We start from the raw sequence: 21,894 nt of genomic DNA on the forward strand, positions 1-21,894 counted from the left end.
GCAAGTATTTTGGGATTATGCAAACTTCTCAGCAAACTGTTGGTTGGGCTCCACAGCAATAAGGCAGGGTGCCTCATTTCAGGACGGAAGACCGCACGCATCAGGTTTATAGGGTCGGCGTCGGTTTTCAGGTCCCCATTTCGAACTAACGAAAATGTGTTATATATTCCTTTTTGAAATGAGGAAGAAAATGTGGTCTATATCATCAAAAGCATATCATCTGATTCGTATCCAAATAAAAATGACGTGTGTAACGTGTTGACGAGTCAACTCACCGAGAGATATAATTTACCATGCATTTGCAGTACATACACTCTTACTCACGACTCACAGCCTCAATAACTGATAGGACACGGAGCTCATTTGAACCGAACTAACACGAGAAAGGAGCCGCCGCAACATCAGAATGACGCGAAACCAGCACAAAAATCACATGCCGGAGAATGATCTGCATTGATACCGAATGGAACACCGTGAGTGAATGCATAACTCAAAGTATAGCTGAATGGAATTTTGAACATCAGGAATTACTAAAGGACACAGTGGATTCTAGCCACAGATACAATACGGACGACTAAATACATGCTCCGAGTTCAAGAGGCAAACACGACGACCAGCTTGAAAGGTCAAGTAACATTATTTTTCTGTTTTTGTGGAGAACATATCCATTGCCATCACATTATGGTGCTACCAGCCTACCATGCTACTGCCCCTCCGAAAGCGATGTGAGTGGTCATTCAAAAATTTCGAGAAAAAACTTTAGATAAATCATTTATATAATCAAGTCTCCTGCATAAATTATAAAGAGAAAACTATAAATATTGGCAGAAACAAAAAGGAAAAACCATAGGTAATAGTAGCTTTATGTTTATCCTTTCACCCTTTTTACTTTTTTTTGCGGGGGACCCCTTTTTACTTTTGTATATACATCTTAAAAAAAATCTATTTTGGCTCACCGATTTCTATATCAGATTTCTATAAAATATTATATGACATGTTAGATTGATTTTATATCCATGTTATTTGAATTCTCAAAGAACAATTGTATCATTTTCCAAGAGGTGGCAGGACCTGACATGTTCTGATGATTCTACCTTCCAGTTACCAATTTGTCCGAAAGAAAAGACAGAAGCCCACATGTGTTTTTGATGCAAATTTAGCTGCTCTATTAACATCTGCCAGCTGGTATGACCACGATCCTTCCATTTCGAAGGATGCTAAGAATGTAAGCAGACTCTGGTGAATTTGTCTTTTTTGTCCGGAAATCTATATCAGATTCATCTAATGGTAGGAGCTAGGACCCTACCGGGTCTAGGACGTAGGTTATAGGGGAAGGAGGGGGCTGGGCGTGGAGCTGTTCGCGATCGCCGGCGGCAGGGCGCTGTCGTGCGCGAGAGAGGAGGCGGCGGCGACGCAAGAGGCGGCTAGGGTTAAGTCTCCCGGCTCCCTATAGAGGAAGGAGCGGTCGCGGCGAGGGGTGCCACGGAAGCCTGAGCAGGCCGAACCTGCGCGGAAACATCCGGCCAAGGTAGCGGCCCAGCGGCCCGGGACGGTGATGCCTGCTGGATGGCCACCGCGCGGCGCTCGAACGCGCGGGCATAGTACATGGCCGTCTGGAGATCCTGGGGTCCCCGAAGCTCCACGTCCACGCGGATGTGATCCGGAAGTCCACCGACGAAGAGGTCGGCCCGCTGCTGCGCCGTCACGCCCGACGCGTGGCATGCCAGGGCCTGGAAACGGTCGGCGAAGTCCTGAACCGTGGAGGTGAAGGGAAGGCGGCCTAGCTCTGCCAAGCGGCTGCCGCGGATCGATGGCCCAAAACGAAGGAGGCAGAGCTCGCGGAAGCGCTCCCAAGGGGGCATGCTGCCCTCGTCCTGCTCGAGGGCGTAGTACCAGGTCTGTGCCGCGCCGCGGCGGTGGTAAGAGGCGAGCCAGGTACGCTCCGAGGCGAGGGTGCGCTGCCCGCGAAAGAACTGCTCGCACTGGTTGAGCCAGTTGAGGGGGTCCTCCGTGCCGTCATAGGTGGCGAAGTCCAGTTTGGCAAACCGCGGCGGTGTCTGAGTCGGAGCGCCGTGGCCGACTGGCTCGGAGGTGCGAAGCAGCGAGGATTGGGGCGCCTGGTCAGTATGGCCGCGGCCCGTGGAGTGCCCCGCCGAGCCGGAGGGATCGCCGAACTGCAGAGTGGGTGCCGGTGGGTCTCCAGCTGACGTGTAGACGGGTGGCGGCGATGATCCGGTCAGCCAGGCCGGTATTGGGGACGGCGACGGCGGGAAGCGCACTTGCTGGATCGGTACGCCTCCCTGCAAGGGTGACCCAGGCCCCGTGCTGGGCGGTGGCGGGGCCGGCAGCTGGGGCTGCGGCGGCATGGACCCGGGTGGCGTGGGGGGCGCAGCGAGGGTCGGGGCCGGCCACTGTGGCCATTGAGGCGCGGCAGCGGGCGGCGGTGGGGCCGGTAGCTGGGGCTGTGGCTGCCCGGACCCGGGAGGCGTCGGGGGCGCGGCGATTGCCGGAGCCGGCCACTGCGCCCAGTGGGGGGCGACGGCGGGCGGCGGTTGACCGGGCCAGTGGTGGTGTAGAGGCCCGATCGGCTCTGTGGTGGCCGCGTACCAGGGCAGGGCGACTGGCCCGGTCGCGACGGCGGGCGGCGGCTGATGCGGCCAGTGGTGATGTAGAGGCCCGATCGGCGCCGTGGTTGCCGAGTACCAGGGCAGGGCGGCTGGCCCGGTCGCGGCGGCCGGCGGCTGCCCATAGGGCCCGGCCAGGTAGAGGCGTATGCCCTGGACGGTGGTGACGAGGTCGTTGAGGACCCCGGTCATCTCCGCCGGCGAGTAGATGGCGACGGGCGGCGCGGTGGAGGGCGGCGGCGTCTGGCCGGTGGAGGCGACGGCGGTGGAGTCCAGCGGCGCGGTGGGGAGAGCCAGCGGCGCGGTGGTGACGGGCAGCGGCGGGTTGGGTGGTGGTGCAGACATGATCGGAACCGAGCTACCTGATACCAAATTGGTAGGAGCTAGGACCCTACCGGGTCTAGGACGTAGGTTATAGGGGAAGGAGGGGGCTGGGCGTGGAGCTGTTCGCGATCGTCGGCGGCAGGGCGGCGGCGACGCAAGAGGCGGCTAGGGTTAAGTCTCCCGGCTCCCTAAGGGAAGCCGAGCAAATAATGATTGCTTCTTACTTGATTAGATTGATACATCTCATCTCCTTATATAGAGAGGTTTACTTGACTCCTAAGAAAACGATCCTAATAACGATAAGATAATTGGGCTAAGCCCCTAATAACGATAAGATCACTTGGGCCACAACCCACTGGGCTAAGCCCCTAATATCCCGGTCATAACATCTAACAAATTATATGACATGATAGATCCATTCCATGTCAATGTTGTCGGAATTTCCAATGAATTTTTTCGAGGGGTGACAGGACCTGATATGTTCTCATGTTTCTACCTTCCTGTTATGCACAAAATAGTCACAAAGAAAAAGACAGAGGCCCACATGCGCTCGATGCAAATTTAGCTGCTCTGTTAACATCTGCCAGCTGGCATCACCTCCATCCTTCCATTTCTGAATGATCAAGAACGTAAGAAGATTGGGTGGTGAATTTGTCTTTTATGTTTGGAAATCTATGTCAGATTCAAATAACAAATATATGACATGATAGATTGATTCTATGTCAATGTTGTTGGAATTTTCAACAGAGAATTGTATAATTTTCCATAGGGTGGCAGGACCTGAAATGTTCTCTCTACCTTCCTGTTATATACCAAAATGTCACAAAGAAAAGATAGAGGCCCACATGTATTCTGTGCATTTTTTTTTCGAGAAACATGTTTTATGCAAAATTAGCTGATGTGTTAACATCAGCCAACTGGTATAGCCATCTGTGAATGATTATGAGAATGTAAGCGGATTAGGTGGTGAAAATGATGTTGTATAGAGCAGTAATCATATATTGTTGACGCTGTCCACATTCCCCTTGTCAACAAAATAATCATCTTAAGAGAAATGCATATGTGACTTTCGACGAGTGTGCATGTAAGCATTAGTCGACGTGGCATGGAAGCACCGTAACAGGAGAAAACACCAGATTAATTCTCTGAGGGTGGAACCCAAGTGTAGCAATAAAAAAGTAATTAACATGCTTATCGGCACTTGAGCAGTATTGTATAGCCATGATGCTCACTTCTAATGCACAATCCAGGGTTTAGCTTTCTTGAATTCAGAAAGATAAGCAGACTAGGCCAATTGAACAAAAAATTAGCTGTATGGCAAAATAAAAGTGTGTTGCATATAAAAATGTGTTATATGGGGTGAGCTTTGGCTAGAGCATCCATCTAATGTCATGTAAATGCCGACGGTGAAGTCTTAGGACAAGAAGCGCTAGTGCATAGCGGACGGTTAAAGCAATTAGATCGCTGCACAACATTGTTTGAGATGGTTTGCGCATACACAATGCAGGCCTCCATAAGTGCGAGTGCATAGCGGACGGTTAAAGCGTGCTTATAATGTCAAGAGAGATCGGGGTAGACCAAACTTGACATGGGAGTAGTCTGTAAAGAGATCTGAAGGACTGGAATATCACCAAAGAACTAGCCATGCACAGGGGTGCGTGGAAGTTAGTTATCCACGTGCCAGAACCATGACTTGGTTTCAAGATCTTATGGGTTTCAACTCTAGCCTACCCCAACCTGGTTGTTGTTGTTGTTTGTTTCTTGTAAAACTAATGGACTCAGTATACCATTTTTTTCCAGTTATTTTTATCCTGTTTTGTGACCTTGATGGCCGAATTGAGGCTTTATATCTGTAAAGTCTTCAGTCTAGAAACATGTAGTTTGTCAGATATTTTCAAAAGAAAAACTTTCATATGTTTGTGTGAGATGTTTCTTCCTTTGATCCAGTATGACAATGCATCTAATGGCAAAACACGTAATAAAGCTTGTTGTGACACCATAAATATTGTTTTTTTAAATAGTTGGTTGAACTATGGCTATCTACCGTTTATTCGTGTGGGGATACACACTTTTCAGCATAGGCTACTGTAGCTTATCATATTTTTACTCCCACCTAGCACGCGAACGGAAAGCACAACACATGGTAAAATCGTTAAAAATACATTAAAAGAAAATCTGTATTTTTTTTTGACATTGTATGTGTTCATGTCTTCTGTATGGGTGCAAAATTTTATGAAGAAATGATCCGTTTTGTGCTCTGGGAGATAAAAAAGCACAAAACTGGTGCTCTAAAAATGTAAATATTGGATACTACGCACTTTAATTAGACTTTGGATATTGTGCACTATACACATTGAGTTAATAATGCTGTATGGATCTCGAGATACCAAAATCTGCATCCTACGGTTTAGAGATATGGACCAGCTGAACCATGGGTTAGCAAATCCTCTCTCCATCTTTCTGCTCTCTGGCTGAAGTACAAATTTCTGATAGTAGCATATACGGTGGTTGAATACTATTTTTTAAGGTGTGCATGAATACTTCCATATGCGAGTGTCTTGGTTCTTTTGTATCCATAGTACAAAATTCGATGTGTTGGTTCTTTTGTATTTGTCTTCTGTCTAGAGTTTTCTTGTAAAAATGATGTATGGACCAGCTGAACCATGGGTCAGCAAATCCTCTCTCCATTTTTCTGCTCTCTGGCTGAAGTACAAATTTCTGATAGTAGCATATACGGTGGTTGAATACTATTTTTTAAGGTGTGCATGAATACTTCCATATGCGAGTGTCTTGGTTCTTTTGTATCCATAGTACAAAATTCGATGTGTTGGTTCTTTCGTATTTGTCTTCTGTCTAGAGTTTTCTTGTAAAAATGATGAACTCATAGAACATTGGTACTATTAGTTTATCCTGTTTTGCTATCTTGATGGCCGGTTTGGGGCTTTATATCTGTAAAGCTGGGCGCGTCTTCCATCTAAAAACATGTTTTTGTGAGATATTTTCAAAAGAAAAACTTCCAAATGTGAGTGTGAGATGTTTCTTTGGTCCAGTATGACAATGCATCTGATGGTAAAACATGTAATAGAGTTTTGCTGTCACACCGTAAGCATTGTACCCGCGCTAAAGTACAAAATTCTGCTTGTAGCATATACGGTGGCTGAATATGTTTTTTTGGGAGGTCTGGTCGAATAATTTTGCTAGTCATATTCTAGTGCTTGGTAGAAAATGAGACAAACTCACCAATACTAAATTTGTAATATTGGATCTAATATTACTGCCATTCCAAAGAAGCAAAGGCAGAAAAGCTAAGAATTGCTCACCGAGGTTACAGAAGAAGCAGCCATGAGTTCTCACAGCGAGGTCACTGAAGAAGCAGTCATCGTCGATTTCTTTTCTTTCCCCTGGCCTTGGCCCTCTTCTGCCTCGCCTCCTCTTTCTGTCTCTCAGCCTCCTCCCTCTCAAACTTCTCGCTCTCCCTCTTCTGCAAGAAGTCCTGCACCGCCAGATAGATCACCTGCATTTCCAGCAAAAGCAAGAACCAGAAAAGACCTTCGAAATCAGCTCCGAAATCCAAAAATAATACTGTCCATCAACGCAATTCGCTACTATTCAAGGAGGAGCGAATTGATTCGACAGACAACAAAGAACAAAGGCGTCACGCACCCCGATTGTGAGGAGGGAGAGCCCGACGAACGAGACCGTGAGCAGCACCGACACCACGGTGGCGGTGACGCTGTCGTCGTCGGCAGCCACCCTCATCATGGCCTCGGTTTGCTCCACCTCTTCGATGGCGGCGGCAGGCGGGCGCAGCCTCCTGGCGAGGCGCAAGCGCCCGGTGCCTCCCCCGGCATTCCTACCACGGCGCGGAGCAGCGACGCACCTCGAGAAGAGCGCTGGCCTGGGTATCGTGGGTGGCGCGAGAGGGAGGAGGGGGAGAGAGCACGCTGCCGCCATTATCCCGTCCCTCGCGCCAGCGGAAGGAAAGGGGATGCAAATGAACGGTCGGAACGAACGGGGAAATGGATGGGCCAATCCGGCGCGCAATGGGCCCGTACCGGGCAGCGTGGATGGGCCGAGGCCTGCCGCGTCGCCGTGCGCGCGGGCCCGCGCCGGGCGGCCGAGAGAATTCCAGAGAAATCGATCCCCATCGAGACGAAGGAAACCGATGAGGACGCCACCGCTGTGTCCGCGCGGCCGGACCTGTCTGCATTCGCCAGTTTGTTTGTGACACGCACTCGAAGAAGAGAAAGCCAACGAACGAGCGCTCACCGCACCGCACTCGACTAACCGCGACACCGCGACCCGGTGGTGGTTCCGCCTCGCTTCGCCGGCGGCGTCGTGGGATTGGGATTCGGGAGCGGGAGAGGTCCGGGATGGCCGGGGATCGGATGAGCTGGGCGAGGCTGCTCAAATGGAGCCTCTCCTACATGGACGGCGCGCGGCCTTCTCGCGACATCAGGTGGGGCGAAGGGAAATGGAGGCTTGTTATCTCTTCTGCTGTTTTCATTTGGGTTGCGGCTGAGGCAAGCTTGTGGTGTGCTGTGTTGTGCAGTGAGGAGGAGCGGAGGTGGCTGGCGGAGGCGGTGGAGCGGCACATGGCGGAGGACGTGGTGGGCCGCCTGAGGGAGATCGCGCTGCTGATGAGAACCCCGCTCTCCGTCCTGGAGGCGCAGGGCATCACGCCCGAGGACATCGAAGGTACGGATCAGTTGCCCACAGTTACCGGTTGGCATGCAAATGGCGATCATGGTGGTCGATTGGTAGTATTACCGTGGATTTGAGAGTTTTGATGGTTGAGTAAGGATGTAGATGTCTGGAATCTTGGTAGCAATTTGCCCGCCCTTGAAAAGATTGGAATATGGATGGTTCTGAATAATTTAGGTGAAACATAATGCGGCAGTTAGGAATGTTCCCAGCCTTCTGAATATTCGTAATTCACCCAAGCTTTTCAGGTCAACGGGAATAAAACCCTTTGTCTCGTCCTTCCAGATGTTATGCATTGTTTTGAGGATTGTCATTTATTATAGGCCTGAGTATTTTGTTTGCTCAACTCACAGTTGGTACTGATTAATTACTTGTGATCATTGCAGATTTGCTCGCGGAGCTGCAAGTACATGTCGAGTCTATCGACATAGCAAATGGTATGTCTGATCATTGTTATATGAGCACTGCTATGCAGACGACGAATTCACACACGACCCACACATGACATGTAACCTACACCATTGGATTGCCTCCTTTTTTAATCTGTGTGGCTTCGAAATGATGTTGTGTGCAAATCGTGCATGAAAGATTGCGTGCACAACAATTTCATTGTTATATTTTTGTATTCCTTGCTACTCCTGGATTACCATGGTCCAACTATGGTGTATGGGTTGTGTTAGCATGGTAGGCATAATCCATATCATTTTGACGTCCTTTCGGGATACTTAAGCAGTCCGCAGATATCTCAGTCAAGCAATGTCCTTGCACAACATTTTACTATTCGAAACCATTGAAGCCCCAAATGTCGACTGAATTTCTGGTTTCTGCAACTCATCATTAGAACTCCACTCCTATGGGTTAGTAATCGATGAAAGCACTAAAGTTCTGCAGATGTATTGTTATTATTATTATTGCATTTCTGTGACGTGGACTCGGATTTATTACCTTGAGTTAAACCTACAGTTCCATCTGTAGGAAACAAAGGTAGCACTTGGAAGACATACTTTACTGGTGTCAAACTGAAAACATTCACGCTACTGGATGATTCAAAGGCATATGTAGTTTCTCTTGAGGTGGCTAACAAATGGATGGAGACAACTGTAGTGGTTTTTGCCAATAAAACACTGCTCTTCAGGTGAATTCTCAGCTTCCCCTTCCACTATGCTAGTATTACAACTTCCAAGGGGAGCTGATCTGTTAGGGTCCAAAAGATTGTTGCGTGCCCAGAATTGTTTGATGAATGAATAGATCGATAACAAACTTGAAATGCAGAAACAAGGGTCATGCAATCACCAAAGCACTGTGAATATATTGTCTGTGTGAGCTTTTCAGTTATGATCACAGGTCGTTGTGTATTGATTTCCCCATTTGTTCCTCTGGTATGCTAGATCTGCATTCTGTTGGTGGCTTGGTTCCAGTTATTAGGTACCTCAGAAATACTAATGCACGCATTCGAGCCAAAGTAGCTGATGTGGTAACAACGGTTGTTCAAAACAATCCGACTAGCCAGCAGCTGGTCATGGAAGCTAGTGGTTTTGAGCCACTTGTATCCAATTTTACATCAGATCCTGATCTCACTGCACGCATAAAGGCTCTTGGTGCACTATCCTGTAAGTACTTTTCTCTTTCTGTTTAGATGCTGTAACTAGTATGTGTTTGTTAGGTTTCCGGTTTGACAATTCCCTTTCATCATGTTCAGCCTTGATTCGGAACAACAAACCAGGAGTTGCTGCATTTCGTCTAGCCAATGGATACGCAGGACTGAGAGACGCTTTAAATTCAGAGAGCGCAAGGTTTCAGAGGTAACATAATTGACTTAGCTTGAGTATATTCGCCAAATGTCTCGCTAGCATGCTTGTGGCTGACGTGTCTTCTCTGACAGGAAAGCACTAAGCCTGACTCATTATCTACTCAGTGAAAGCCATTCCGATTGCTCGGTATTTGCACAGCTTGGGTTTCCTCGTCTTATGATGCGTTTGGTATCCAGTGATGACTCTGGTGTTCGAGAAGCGGCATTAGGAGGCCTGCTTGAGCTTGCAAAGGACACAACACTGGGAAATAGGAGCTTACTAGCAGACCAGGACAGGCTACGACGGCTTCTCTGGGGGCGTATACAGAGCATAAGGATGATGGCTCCTGAAGATCTTGATGCTGCACGAGAGGAAAGGCAACTCGTTGACTCATTGTGGATTGCATGTTACCATGAGCCATCCACACTCAACCGGGAAGGACTTGTCGTTCTGCCTGGAGAGGAATCTTTTGAACAACCTCCTGATGTGGCTGGTAGATTCTTCGAGCCACTGCGCCGAGCTCCATTGCAGAGGGCAGCTCCTAGTCCTGATGAGAGATCAGATCCAGGAAATGGAACTCTGGGAGGAATTATGCTGCTTCTAGGTCCAGCACCAGGTAACTCGGAGTAATTTATCATCCTGAACTGGGCACCTACGCGTGAAGAGGAGAGACTAGGAGTTTGATGTCCTTTATGTATAGCTAGAAATATCAGGGCTAGTTCTATCAAGTGTGTAATTCGAGTCAATAATCCGAGTCTGAAGTGGTATGTTGTTGTTGAGTGTTGTGTATAATTTGCAGTCTGCAATAATGTCACCCTATGCTCGAGTATGTGTATGTAATTGTAATGTGTTGTCTAAATATTGACAGTCGTATGTTCTATATGAACCATAATTACCAATAAATCTTGCAGAAGTCATTATGTAGGTTTTGTGGAAAGGAGGTGACGGGGCAAATGAACTAACCAGAGCTCGACAGTGCACATGCTGCTGCTATTCTTCCCACGCCACGATCACACAATTGTGCTACTGCTCGACAGTGCACATGATGTTAGCCTGCTTATCGTCACCATAGCTAGGACGTCTCTAGCCAGCTGCAACCGTCAAGCCTCTTCAGCCGCCGTCTCTTCACCAACCTTTTGATCTTGAAAACGTCGTTCTGCTTGCCGGCATCTGCCAGCGCTCCCGAGAGCAGCACGTAGCTCGCGGCGTTTTCTGGCTCGACGGTGCGCACGCGGGACGCCGCCAGCTCCGCGAGCTTGACGTTCCCGTGGCTCCGGCAGGCACCGAGCAGCGCCCCCCACACGAAGCAGTCGGGCTCCATGGGCATCGCCCTGATGAAATCGTGAGCCTCGACGAGCCTCCCGGCTCGGCCCAGCAAATGCACCATGCAGGCGTAGTGCTCCAGCCTCGGCACGATGCCGTGCTCCTCCCGCATGCGCTGGTACAATGCCTTCCCGGTCTCGACCATGCCACCGTAGCCGCAAGCTGTCAGAACGGCGGTGAACGTCAGGTGGTCCGGCGTCGCTTCTTCGCCCAGCATCCGGTCGAAGAGGCTGACTGCTTCCCGGCAATGGCCGGAATTCGCCAGCCCGAAGATCATGGAATTCCATGTCACCGTGCTCCTTGCTGACATTTTGTCGAACAAGCGGCATGCTTCCTGCACAAGCCCGGACTTCGCGTACATGTCGACGAGTGCGCTGCTCACCGTGAGCTCCTGTTCGACACCGGTCACGACAGCGTAGCCGTGGACCTCCTTGCCATGCTTTGTGTCACCGACTCCGGCGAATGCTGGCAAGATGCTACTAATCGTGGCCGAGCTTGGCAGGACACGGGCGTCACCGGCTACCATTTCCCGGAACAGCGTGCGCGCTCTGTCGTACTGGAAGTTCAGCACCGAGCCAGAGACGAGCGATGTCCATGTCACCACATCTGGCCCGAACCCGTCCTCTTGCATGGCGCCGACCAGATCGCTGGCCATTCTGCCATCGCCGGCCATGGCAAAGCCCGACACGGCAGCATTCCAGGTGACCAAATCGGGGCTCAGGCCGACGCCCCGCATCTTGACAGCCAGCGCCAGCGCGTGCTCTGGAAGCCCGTGACGCGCGTAGCCCGCGAGCAGCGCATTCCAGACGACGAGGTCCCACGCCGGCATTTCGTCGAACACCTTGCGGGCGCCTGCGATCAGGCCGCACTTGGCGTACATGTCGAGCAGCGCGGTCGCGACGACTTTGTCCGAGGCGAGGGCGGGGCGCGTGAGCACGAGCGCGTGGATGAGGCGGCCGGAGGTAGCGTCGGCGAGGTGCGCGCAGGCGCGGAGAGCGGTGGGCACGGAAGCAGGGTAGGGGTCCACCGTGCCGCCGATGCTGGCCTGGAGGCTCAGGCCGGTGAAAAAGAGGTGGAGCGCGTGGCCGTGGCGACCTTGCCGGGAAGAGCTCGTGAGCTGCTTCATCCATGAGCTAGTTTCGGCTCCGCGCATTTGCTGCCGACTCGAAGTACACACGCGTACTTCCAGACCGTAGTATACCTTTGGGAGATGGTAACGTTAATTAGGTGCTCTTGGGTGCTCCCACCCCCTATATGAAAATTAATCATAAGAAATACCAAAAAAATCTGAATTTTGAGAATACCAAACCTGGGTCCCCGATCTATTCCCATGTGAAATTTTGTGAATAAATACAAAAAAACATATCCGTGGCAAAGAAAATACTGTCCGAACAAAAATCCATCCAAACAGTGTTTTTTATACATAGGAAATTTTTGTCTTTTTTGCCACGAATACGTTTTCTGGTATTTGTTCACGAAATTTCACACGGGGATAGATCGGGAACCCAGGTTTGATATCCCAAAATTCCAGATTTTTTTTAAAATTCTCGGTATTTTTTTTGAACGAAATGTTCGTATGGGGGTGCGGAGCACATGAGAGCTTCAAATCCTCGTCCATCTCAACCAGCAGCTTTATTTTCGCTAAAAGGCGATCTCACCGCCGCCATGAGTCAACCCCGCCGCCGTCCTCCGGCGGCTCCCTTCCTCGTCGTGTGTGTGTGTGGGGGGGGGCACCAGATCCACGCTAGTGGATCGTTTTTTACTATCGTAGTTTAGGTTTTTCGTTAATCGGCTTGGCTTCGGTGGCGGCTCTGAATAAAGTTTCTTCGGAAGGATGGTGTGGTGGCTACTGGCATCCTCGTGGTGGACCTCTGTCATCGGGCTCTGCCGCTGCGACGACAATTGCTCCAACGTCGGCGCGAAGCTTGGGAGTTAGTTCAGGAGCCGATGCAGATTGTGGTCTGCATCGGCGACATTTGAAAGATGGTGGACCGTGTGATGGGTTCATGGTTCGTGGATGACAGGTATGGTTTTCTCCTCCGAAGTCTTAGTCGTGTGAGGGTGTCAGATCTGGAGTTTGATGGCGTGTCCGGGGTGTTGCCCCGGTCTGAATCGTTCAACGGTAATGGTTTTGCCTTTGGTGAGCCACCTTGAATGTCCGCAAATATGCATATCAGCGATGGAGCCATATCGAGCTTGGTGCCAAGGTGATTCGTCATTTTTCCTTTGGTTGTTGTTGTGGTGGTGCCAGAGGCAGATGACGGCGTTGGTGTCAAGCTCAGGGGATTCTTTGGTCTTGGTTGTAATTTTACTTCTTGGCTGGTATTCTTTTGTGCAAATGCTAGTGTTCTGTTGTCTTTTCGGTTTTACTAGGTCGGTGTATACATGACTTATACTATGATCCATGATATAGTGAGACACGTATTACCATGAAAAAAACAACAACTTTATTGTAGGGCATAACCGTTTTATTGGGGTTTTGGACCTTGGTAAATACCTCCAACAACTACCCTTGTCGATTGGCAATATGCCAATGACTGACATCATGCTGTCTTCCTCCTCCGGATCTCCCCTCCAATGATCTCCTCCCTAATTCCCCTCTTCCTGATCTCTTCCCCAGTTCTCCTTCTCCCACTCTCTCCCTTCCGATCCCTCCCCCATATCTTTGCTTCTGTACTCTCCTAGAGTGGCCTTCCTTCCCTATATTTTCTGAAGGGCCTTCCTTCCCTATTTGGGTTGTTGGTTGCCGATTCCTCTTATCCCAACGGCAGCGGCTGATCTCCACATTCGCCCACCTCACATATGCTCTTCTCTCATGTTTGCCTCCCCGCCTACTCTGCCCCCTATTCCCATCCCGTTCCTCGTCTCTGGATCCTCTCCCTTCCTTATTGGGTCATTCCATCCTCCCCTACCCTCTCCACACCATATCAATCACTCCCGGCAGTCTCTTCTAGCACTGGTTGGCGGCTTGCCCCTCTTTATGAAGGAAATATGCCCTAGAGGCAATAATAAAGTTGTTATTTTATATTTCCTTATATCATGATAAATGTTTATGCTGGGGAACGTAGTATTTGAAAAAAAATCCTACGATCACGCAAGATCTATCTAGGAGAAGCATAGCAATGAGCGGGGAGAGTGTGTCCACGTGCCCTTGTAGACCGAAAGCGGAAGCGTTTAGTAACGCGGTTGATGTAGTCGAACGTCTTCGCGATCCAACCGATCCAAGTACCGAACGTACGGCACCTCCGTGTTCAGCACACGTTCAGCGTGATGACGTCCCTCGAGCTCTTGATCCAGTTGAGGACAAGGGAGAGTTCCGCCAGCACGACGGCGTGGCGACGGTGATGATGAAGTTACCGGCGCAGGGCTTCGCCTAAGCACTACGACGATATGACCGAGGTGTTAACTATGGAGGGGGGCACTGCACACGGCTAGGAACAACTGATGTGTGTTATAGGGGTGCCCTCCCCACGTATATAAAGGAGGGAGAGGGAGGGAGGCAGCCTAGGGCGCACCCAAGTAGGAGGAATGCTACTTGGGCCCCTAGTCCAATTCGCCCCCCCTACCATATTTGGACAAGGGGGAAAGGAAGGAGGGGGGAGGGGAAGGAAGTAGGAGTCCTACTTCATACTATCCTTTTCCTCCTCTCCTTTCCCTTTCTCCCCACGTGGCTGGCCCTATAGGGGGCGCACCAGCCCCTTGTGGGCTGGTGTGTTCCCTTACTTGGCCCATTAAGCCCATATCTTTGCCGGGGGTTGCCCGGAACCCCTTCCGGTGACCCGGTATCACCCGAAACACTTCTGGTGCCAAATACCATCGTCCTATATATGAATCTTTACCTCTCGACCATTTCGAGACTCCTCGTCATGTCCGTGATCTCATCCGGGACTCCGAACAAACTTCGGTCATCAAATCACATAACTCATAATACAAATCGTCATCGAACGTTAAGCGTGCGGACCCTACGAGTTCGAGAACTATGTAGACATGACCGAGACACATCTCCGGTCAATAACCAATAGCGGAACCTGGATGCTCATATTGGCTCCTACATATTCTACGAAGATCTTTATCGGTCAAACCGCATAACAACATACGTTGTTCCCTTTGTCATCGGTATGTTACTTGCCCGAGATTCGATCGTCGGTATCATCATACCTAGTTCAATCTCGTTACCGGCAAGTCTCTTTACTCGCTCCGTAATGCATCATCCCGTGATTAACTCATTAGTCACATTGCTTGCAATATGCATTACCAAGAGGGCCCAGAGATACCTCTCCGATACACGAAGTGACAAATCCTAATCTCGATCTATGCCAACCCAACAAACACCTTCGAAGACATCTGTAGAGCATCTTTATAATCACCCAGTTACGTTGTGACGTTTGATAGCACACAAGGTGTTCCTCCGGTATTCGGGAGTTGCATAATCTCATAGTCAAAGGAACATGTATAAGTCATGATGAAAGCAATAGCAATAAAACTAAACGATCATTATGCTAAGCTAACGGATGGGTCTTGTCCATCACATCATTCTCTAATGATGTGATCCCGTTCATCAAATGACAACACATGTCTATGGTCAGGAAACATAACCATCTTTGATTAACGAGCTAGTCAAGTAGAGGCATACTACGGACACTCTGTTTTGTCTATGTATTCACACATGTACTAATCTTCCGGTTAATACGATTCTAGCAAATAAACATTTATCATGATATAAGGAAATATAAATAACAACTTTTTTATTGCCTCTAGGGCATATTTCCTTCAGTCTCCCACTTGCACTAGAGTCAATAATCTAGTTCACATCGCCATGTGATTTAACACCAATAGTTCACATCACCATGTGATTAGTTCACATCGCCATGTGACTAATACCCAAAGGGCTTTACTAAAGTCAATAATCTAGTTCACATCGCTATGTGATTAACACCCAAAGAGTACTAAGGTGTGATCATGTTTTGCTTGTGAGAGAAGCTTAGTCAATGGGTCTGTCACATTCAAAGTCGTATGTATTTTGCAAATTTTCTATGTCTACAATGCTCTGCATGGAGCTACTCTAGCTAATTGCTCCCACTTTCAATATGTATCCAGATTGAGACTCAGAATCATCCGGATCTTTGTAAAAGCTTGCATCAGCGTAACTCTTTACGACGAACTCTTTATCACCTCCATAACCGAGAAATATCTCTTTAGTCTTCTAAGGATAATTTTGACCGTTGTCAAATGATCCACTCCTGGATCAATATCGTACCCCCTTGCCAAACTCATGGCAAGGTACACAATAGGGTTGGTACACAGCATATCATACTTTATAGAACCTATGGCTGAGGCATAGGGAATGACTTTCATTCTCTTTCTATTTTCTACCGTGGTCGTGTTTTGAGTCTTACTCAACTGTACACCTTGCAATACAGGCAAGAACTCCTTCTTTGACTGTTCCATTTTGAACTACTTCAAAAATCTTGTCAAGGTATGTACTCATTGAAAAATCTTATCAAGCGTCTTGATCTATCTCTATAGATTTTGATGCCCAATATGTAAGCAGCTTCACCGAGGTCTTTCTTTGAAAAACTCCTTTCAAACACTCCTTTATGCTTTCCAGAAAATTCTACATCATTTTCGATCAAAAATATGTCATTCACATATACTTATCAGAAAGGTTGTAGTGCTCCCACTCACTTTCTTGTAAATACAGGCTTCACCACAAGTATGTATAAAACTATATGCTTTGATCAACTTATCAAAGCATATATTCCAACTCCGAGATGCTTGCACCAGTCCATAGATGGATCGCTAGAGCTTGCACATTTTGTTAGCACCGAGGATTGACAAAACCTTCTGGTTGTATCATATACAACTCTTATTTAATAAATCCTTTAAGGAATGCAGTTTTGATGTCCATTTGTCAGATTTCATAAAATGTGGAAATTGCTAACATAATTCGTACAGACTTTAAGCATCAATACGAGTGAGAAAATCTCATTGTAGTCAACATCTTGAATTTTTCAAAAACCCTTTTCGACAAGCCGAGCTTTGTATATAGTAACACTACTATCAGCGTCCGTCTTCCTCTTGAAGATCCATTTATTCTCAATGGCTTGCCGATCACCGGGCAAGTCCACCAAAGTCCACACTTTGTTCTCATACATGGATTCTATCTCAGATTTCATGGCCTCAAGCTATCTGTTGGAATCTGGGCTCATCATCGCTTCCTCATAGTTTGTAGGTTCATCATGGTCTAGCAACATGACTTCCAGAATAGGATTACCGTACCACTCTGGTGCGGATCGTACTCTGGTTGACCTACGAGGTTCGGTAGTGACTTGATCTGAACTTTCATGATCATCATCATTAACTTCCTCACTAATTGGTGTAGGCATCACTGGAACTGATTTCAGTGATGAGCTACTTTCCAATTCGAGAGAAGGTTGATGACCCACAAGTATGGGGGATCTATCGTAGTCCTTTCGATAAGTAAGAGTGTCGAACCCAACGAGGAGCAGAGGGAAATGATAAGCGGTTTTCAGCAAGGTATTCTCTGCAAGCACTGAAATTATAGGTAACAGATAGTTTTGTGATAGGGTAATTTGTAACGAGCAACAAGTAACAAAAGTAAATAAAGTGCAGCAAGACGACCCAATCCTTTTTGTAGCAAAGGACAAGCCTGGACAAACTCTTATATAGAGAAAAGCGCTCCCGAGGACACATGGGAATTATCCTCAAGCTAGTTTTCATCACATTCATATGATTCGCGTTCGGTACTTTGATAATTTGATATGTGGGTGGACCGGTGCTTGGGTGCTGTCCTTACTTGGACAAGCATCCCACTTATGATTAACTCCTATTGCAAGCATCCGCAACTACAAAAGAAGTATTAAGGTAAACCTAACCATAGCATGAAACATATGGATCCAAATCAGCCCCTTACGAAGCAACGCATAAACTAGGGTTTAAGCTTCTATCACTCTAGCAACCCATCATCTACTTATTACTTCCCAATGCCTTCCTCTAGGCCCAAACAATGGTGAAGTGTCATGTAGTCGACATTCACATAACACCACTAGAGGAGAAACAACATACATCTCATCAAAATATCGAACGAATACCAAATTCACATGACTACTAATAGCAAGACTTCTCCCATGTCCTCAGGAACAAACGTAACTACTCACAAAGCATATTCATGTTCATAATCAGAGGGGTATTAATATGCATAATGGATCTGAACATATGATCTTCCACCAAATAAACCAACTAGCATCAACTACAAGGAGTAATCAACACTACTAGCAACCTACAGGTACCAATCTCAGACTTAGAGACAAGAATTGGATACAAGATATGAACTAGGGTTTGAGAGGAGATGGTGCTGGTGAAGATGTTGATGGAGATTGGCCCCCTCCCTATGAGAGGAGCGTTGGTGATGACGATGGCGATGATTTCCCCCTCTCGGAGGGAAGTGTCCCTGGCAGAACAGCTCCGCCAGAGCCCTAGATTGGTTCCGCCAAGGTTCCGCCTCGTGGCGGCGGAGTCTCGTCCCGAAAGCTTGCTTATGATTTTTCCTCGGACGAAAGACTTCATATAGCAGAAGATGGGCACCGGAGGGCCACCAGGGGGCCCATGAGGCAGGGGGCGCGCCCCCCACCCTCGTGGCCAGGGTGTGGGCCCCCTCTGGTATTTCTTCCGCTCAATATTTTTTATTAATTCCCAAAATGACTTTCGTGGAGTTTCAGGACTTTTGGAGTTGCGCAGAATAGGTCTCTAATATTTGCTCCTTTTCCAGCCCAGAATTCCAGCTGCCGGCATTCTACCTCTTTATGTAAATCTTGTAAAATAAGAGAGAATAGGCATAAGTATTGTGACATAATGTGTAATAACAGCCCATAATGCAATAAATATCGATATAAAAGCATGATGCAAAATGGACGTATCAACTCCCCAAGCTTAGACCTCCCTTGTCCTCAAGCGGAAGCCGATAACGCTAAATATGTCCACATGTTTAGAGGTAGAGGTGTCGATAAAATAAAATACGGACATGAGGGGATCATGATCATTCTTATAACAGCAACATATATGGATATTGTCATATGATTTATTATGCTCAAGTAATAATCTATTCACAATGTCAAGTATGAATCAGAAACTTGATTGAGAACTAACAAACTATAATCTCAGTCATTGAAGCAATTGCAATTTATCATAACATCGAAAAGAGTCAATATAAGAGCTTTTCAGCAAGTCCACATACTCAACTATCATTTAGTCTTTCACAATTGCTAACACTCGCGCAATACTTGTGGTTACAGAGTTTTAATCGGACACAGAGCAAGATAGGGGCTTATAGTTTCGCCTCCCAACCTTTTACCTCAAGGGTAACGTCAACAATAATAGTTCATGCTAACTTACATCCAATTAGATATATATATATATATCAGGATCTTTCCAACACAATGTGCTTGCCAAAGGATAAAATGTAAAAAGGAAAGGTGAAGATCACCATGACTCTTGCATAAGGTAGAAGATAAAAGTAAAAGATAGGCCCTTCGCAGAGGGAAGCAGAGGTTGTCATGCGCTTTCAGGGTTGGATGCACAAAATCTTAATGCGAAAGAACGTCACTTTATATTGCCACTTGTGATATGGACCTTTATTATGCAGTCCGTCGCTTTTATTTCTTCCACATCACAAGATCGTATAAAGCTTATTTCCTCCACACTAATTAATCATACATATTTAGAGAGCAATTTTTATTGCTTGCACCGATGACAACTTACTTGAAGGATCTTACTCAATCCATAGGTAGATATGGTGGACTCTCATGGCAAAACTGGGTTTAAGGATATTTGGAAGCACAAGTAGTATCTCTACTTGGTGCAAGGAATTTGGCTAGCATGAGGGAGAAAGGCAAGCTCAACATGTTGGATGATCCATGACAATATACTTTATCTCAGATATAAGAAAACATAACCCATTACGTTGTCTTCCCTGTCCAACATCAACTCTTTAGCATGTCATATTTTAATGAGTGCTCAGAATCATAAAAGATGTCCAAGATAGTACATTTATATGTGAAACCTCTCTTTCTTTATTACTTCCTATTAATTGCAATGATGACCAAAACTATGTTTGTCAACTCTCAACAACTTTTAATCATCATACTCTTTCTATGTGAAGTCATTACTCTCCATAAGATCAATATGATCCCTTTATTTCTTTTTATTCTTTCTTTATTTTATCCCGTAAGATCATAGCAAGATAATCAAGCCCTTGACTCAACACTAATCTTTATTATATAGCTCACGGACTCGATTACATAGAGGGATCATAAAGCAAAACTCAAAACTAGATCATACCATAATTTTATTCTACTAGATCAAGATATTACTAAAAGGATCGAACTAAGAAAAACGTTAAAGATAGGAGTGTGGTGGTGATACGATACCGGGGCAGCTCCCGATTATATCTCCTTTGCTGGTGAAGAAGATGGTGGAGTTGTTGGGTAGTCGCACATCGAGCGTAAGAGATCCTCCAACTTGCGGATAATGCCCTTGAGTGCAGCGATATGCTCCTTCAACAAAATATTTTCACGTGTGAGATACTTGTTTTGTATACGAGCTAACTCAATCATCTTGAAAGCTTCGATCTCAGTTGGGGTAAGAAGATTGTGATCAAGTTGAAGGATGTCTTCTGTTGCCGGAACTTGGTCCTCCGTGGCCTTCTTGATCCCTTCATCCTTGTTGATCTCCATGGGTTCTTCCCTCTTCAGCTCTATCTTCATTAGCCAAGCATCGTTGTCACCATTGTTGGAGGAGGGGGACGACATGATGCCTGGCCTTGACAACCCTGACAGAAAACAGCTCGAAACAAGAACAGAGGATAATTGCATGATACGGTGGTCAAAACCTTCGGGAGATTATATAATGAATTTTTACCGACCAAAATACGTATCGTGCAAGAAAACGGAGTCCGGAGAGCGCACGAGGTGCCCACGAGGCAGGGGCGCGCCCAGGGGGGTAGGGCGCGCCTCCCACCCTCGTGGAAGCCTCGTGTCCTTCCCGGACTACTTCTTATTTTCCTATTTTTCTAAATATTCCAAAACGGAGAAAAATTGCCATTAGAACTGTTTTGGAGTCGGTTTACTTACCGTACCACATACCTATTCCCTTTCGGAGCCTGAAACATTCTGGAAAGTGTCTCTTATGTATTCCTCCGGGGTTACGGTTTCAGTAATATTAGTTTCAACATTTATAGGATTACCTGAGATATAATGTTTGATTCTTTGACCATTCACCACCTTCGGATTTGTGCCTTCAAAGTTGTTGATTTTTATGGCACCGGAACGATAGACCTCCTCGATAACGTAAGGACCTTCCCATTTAGAGAGAAGTTTTCCTGCAAAAAATCTTAAGCGAGAGTTGTATAGCAATACATAATCACCTACATTAAACTCACGCTTTTGTATCCTTTTGTCATGCCATCTTTTAACTTTTTCTTTAAACAGTTTGGCATTCTCATAGGCTTGGGTTCTCCATTCATCAAGTGAGCTTATGTCAAATAACCTCTTATCACCGGCAAGTTTGAAATCATAGTTGAGCTCTTTAATGGCCCAATATGCCTTATGTTCTAGTTCGAGAGGTAAGTGACATGCTTTTCCATAAACCATTTTATACGGAGACATACCCATAGGATTTTTCTATGCAGTTCTATAGGACCATAATGCATCATCAAGTTTCTTGGACCAATTCTTTCTAGATCTATTAACAGTCTTTTGCAAAATTAATTTGAGCTCTCTGTTACTCAATTCTACTTGACCACTAGACTGTGGGTGATAAGGAGATGCAATCCTATGATTAACATCATACTTAGCAAGCATTTTACGGAAGGCACCATGAATAAAATGTGAACCACCACCAGTCATTAAATATCTAGGGACTCCAAACCTCGTAAAAATAACTTCTTTAAGCATCTTAATAGAGGTGTTATGATCAGCACTACTAGTTGGAATAGCTTCTACCCACTTAGTAACGTAATCAACAACAACTAAAATATGTGTATATCCGTTAGAGGCAGGAAACGGTCCCATATAATCAAAGCCCCAAATATCAAATGGTTCAATAACAAGTGA

At 46.8% G+C, this 21,894-nt stretch overlaps 3 protein-coding genes across 3 annotated transcripts; 1 reads left to right on the forward strand and 2 right to left on the reverse strand.

Moving 5' to 3' along the window:
- Nucleotides 1–200: 200 nt before the first annotated feature.
- On the reverse strand, nucleotides 201–6,963 carry LOC123097922 (uncharacterized). Its single transcript, XM_044519771.1, has 3 exons — nucleotides 6,612–6,963; nucleotides 6,269–6,462; nucleotides 201–448 (listed from the first exon to the last, which is right to left on the reverse strand). Exons 1-2 carry the CDS (start codon nucleotides 6,900–6,902, stop codon nucleotides 6,325–6,327), a joined length of 429 nt encoding a protein of 142 aa, XP_044375706.1. The 5' UTR covers nucleotides 6,903–6,963; the 3' UTR covers nucleotides 201–448; nucleotides 6,269–6,324.
- A 155-nt stretch (nucleotides 6,964–7,118) lies between these two features.
- On the forward strand, nucleotides 7,119–10,322 carry LOC123097921 (hsp70 nucleotide exchange factor FES1). Its single transcript, XM_044519770.1, has 6 exons — nucleotides 7,119–7,407; nucleotides 7,501–7,646; nucleotides 8,039–8,089; nucleotides 9,041–9,262; nucleotides 9,352–9,454; nucleotides 9,535–10,322. Exons 1-6 carry the CDS (start codon nucleotides 7,322–7,324, stop codon nucleotides 10,070–10,072), a joined length of 1,146 nt encoding a protein of 381 aa, XP_044375705.1. The 5' UTR covers nucleotides 7,119–7,321; the 3' UTR covers nucleotides 10,073–10,322.
- Nucleotides 10,323–10,334: 12 nt separating this feature from the next.
- On the reverse strand, nucleotides 10,335–11,965 carry LOC123097919 (pentatricopeptide repeat-containing protein At5g59600-like). Its single transcript, XM_044519768.1, has one exon. The coding sequence runs from the start codon at nucleotides 11,916–11,918 to the stop codon at nucleotides 10,515–10,517; it is 1,404 nt and encodes a 467-aa protein (XP_044375703.1). The 5' UTR covers nucleotides 11,919–11,965; the 3' UTR covers nucleotides 10,335–10,514.
- Nucleotides 11,966–21,894: the final 9,929 nt, after the last annotated feature.

The sequence above is a fragment of the Triticum aestivum genome, chromosome 4D (genome assembly GCF_018294505.1).
Source record: "Triticum aestivum cultivar Chinese Spring chromosome 4D, IWGSC CS RefSeq v2.1, whole genome shotgun sequence".
Lineage (NCBI taxonomy): Eukaryota > Viridiplantae > Streptophyta > Magnoliopsida > Poales > Poaceae > Triticum > Triticum aestivum.

Coding starts and splice junctions, on each gene's coding strand:
- LOC123097922 (XM_044519771.1), bottom strand. CDS start 6,902: ATGGCGGCAGCGTGCTCTCTCCCCCTCCTCCCTCTCGCGCCACCCACG. Junction 6,463..6,611: donor TCTCCCTCCTCACAATCGGG/GTGCGTGACGCC, acceptor CTGGAAATGCAG/GTGATCTATCTGGCGGTGCA.
- LOC123097919 (XM_044519768.1), bottom strand. CDS start 11,918: ATGCGCGGAGCCGAAACTAGCTCATGGATGAAGCAGCTCACGAGCTCT.
- LOC123097921 (XM_044519770.1), top strand. CDS start 7,322: ATGGCCGGGGATCGGATGAGCTGGGCGAGGCTGCTCAAATGGAGCCTC. Junction 7,647..8,038: donor CACGCCCGAGGACATCGAAG/GTACGGATCAGT, acceptor TGATCATTGCAG/ATTTGCTCGCGGAGCTGCAA. Junction 9,263..9,351: donor GGCTCTTGGTGCACTATCCT/GTAAGTACTTTT, acceptor CATCATGTTCAG/CCTTGATTCGGAACAACAAA.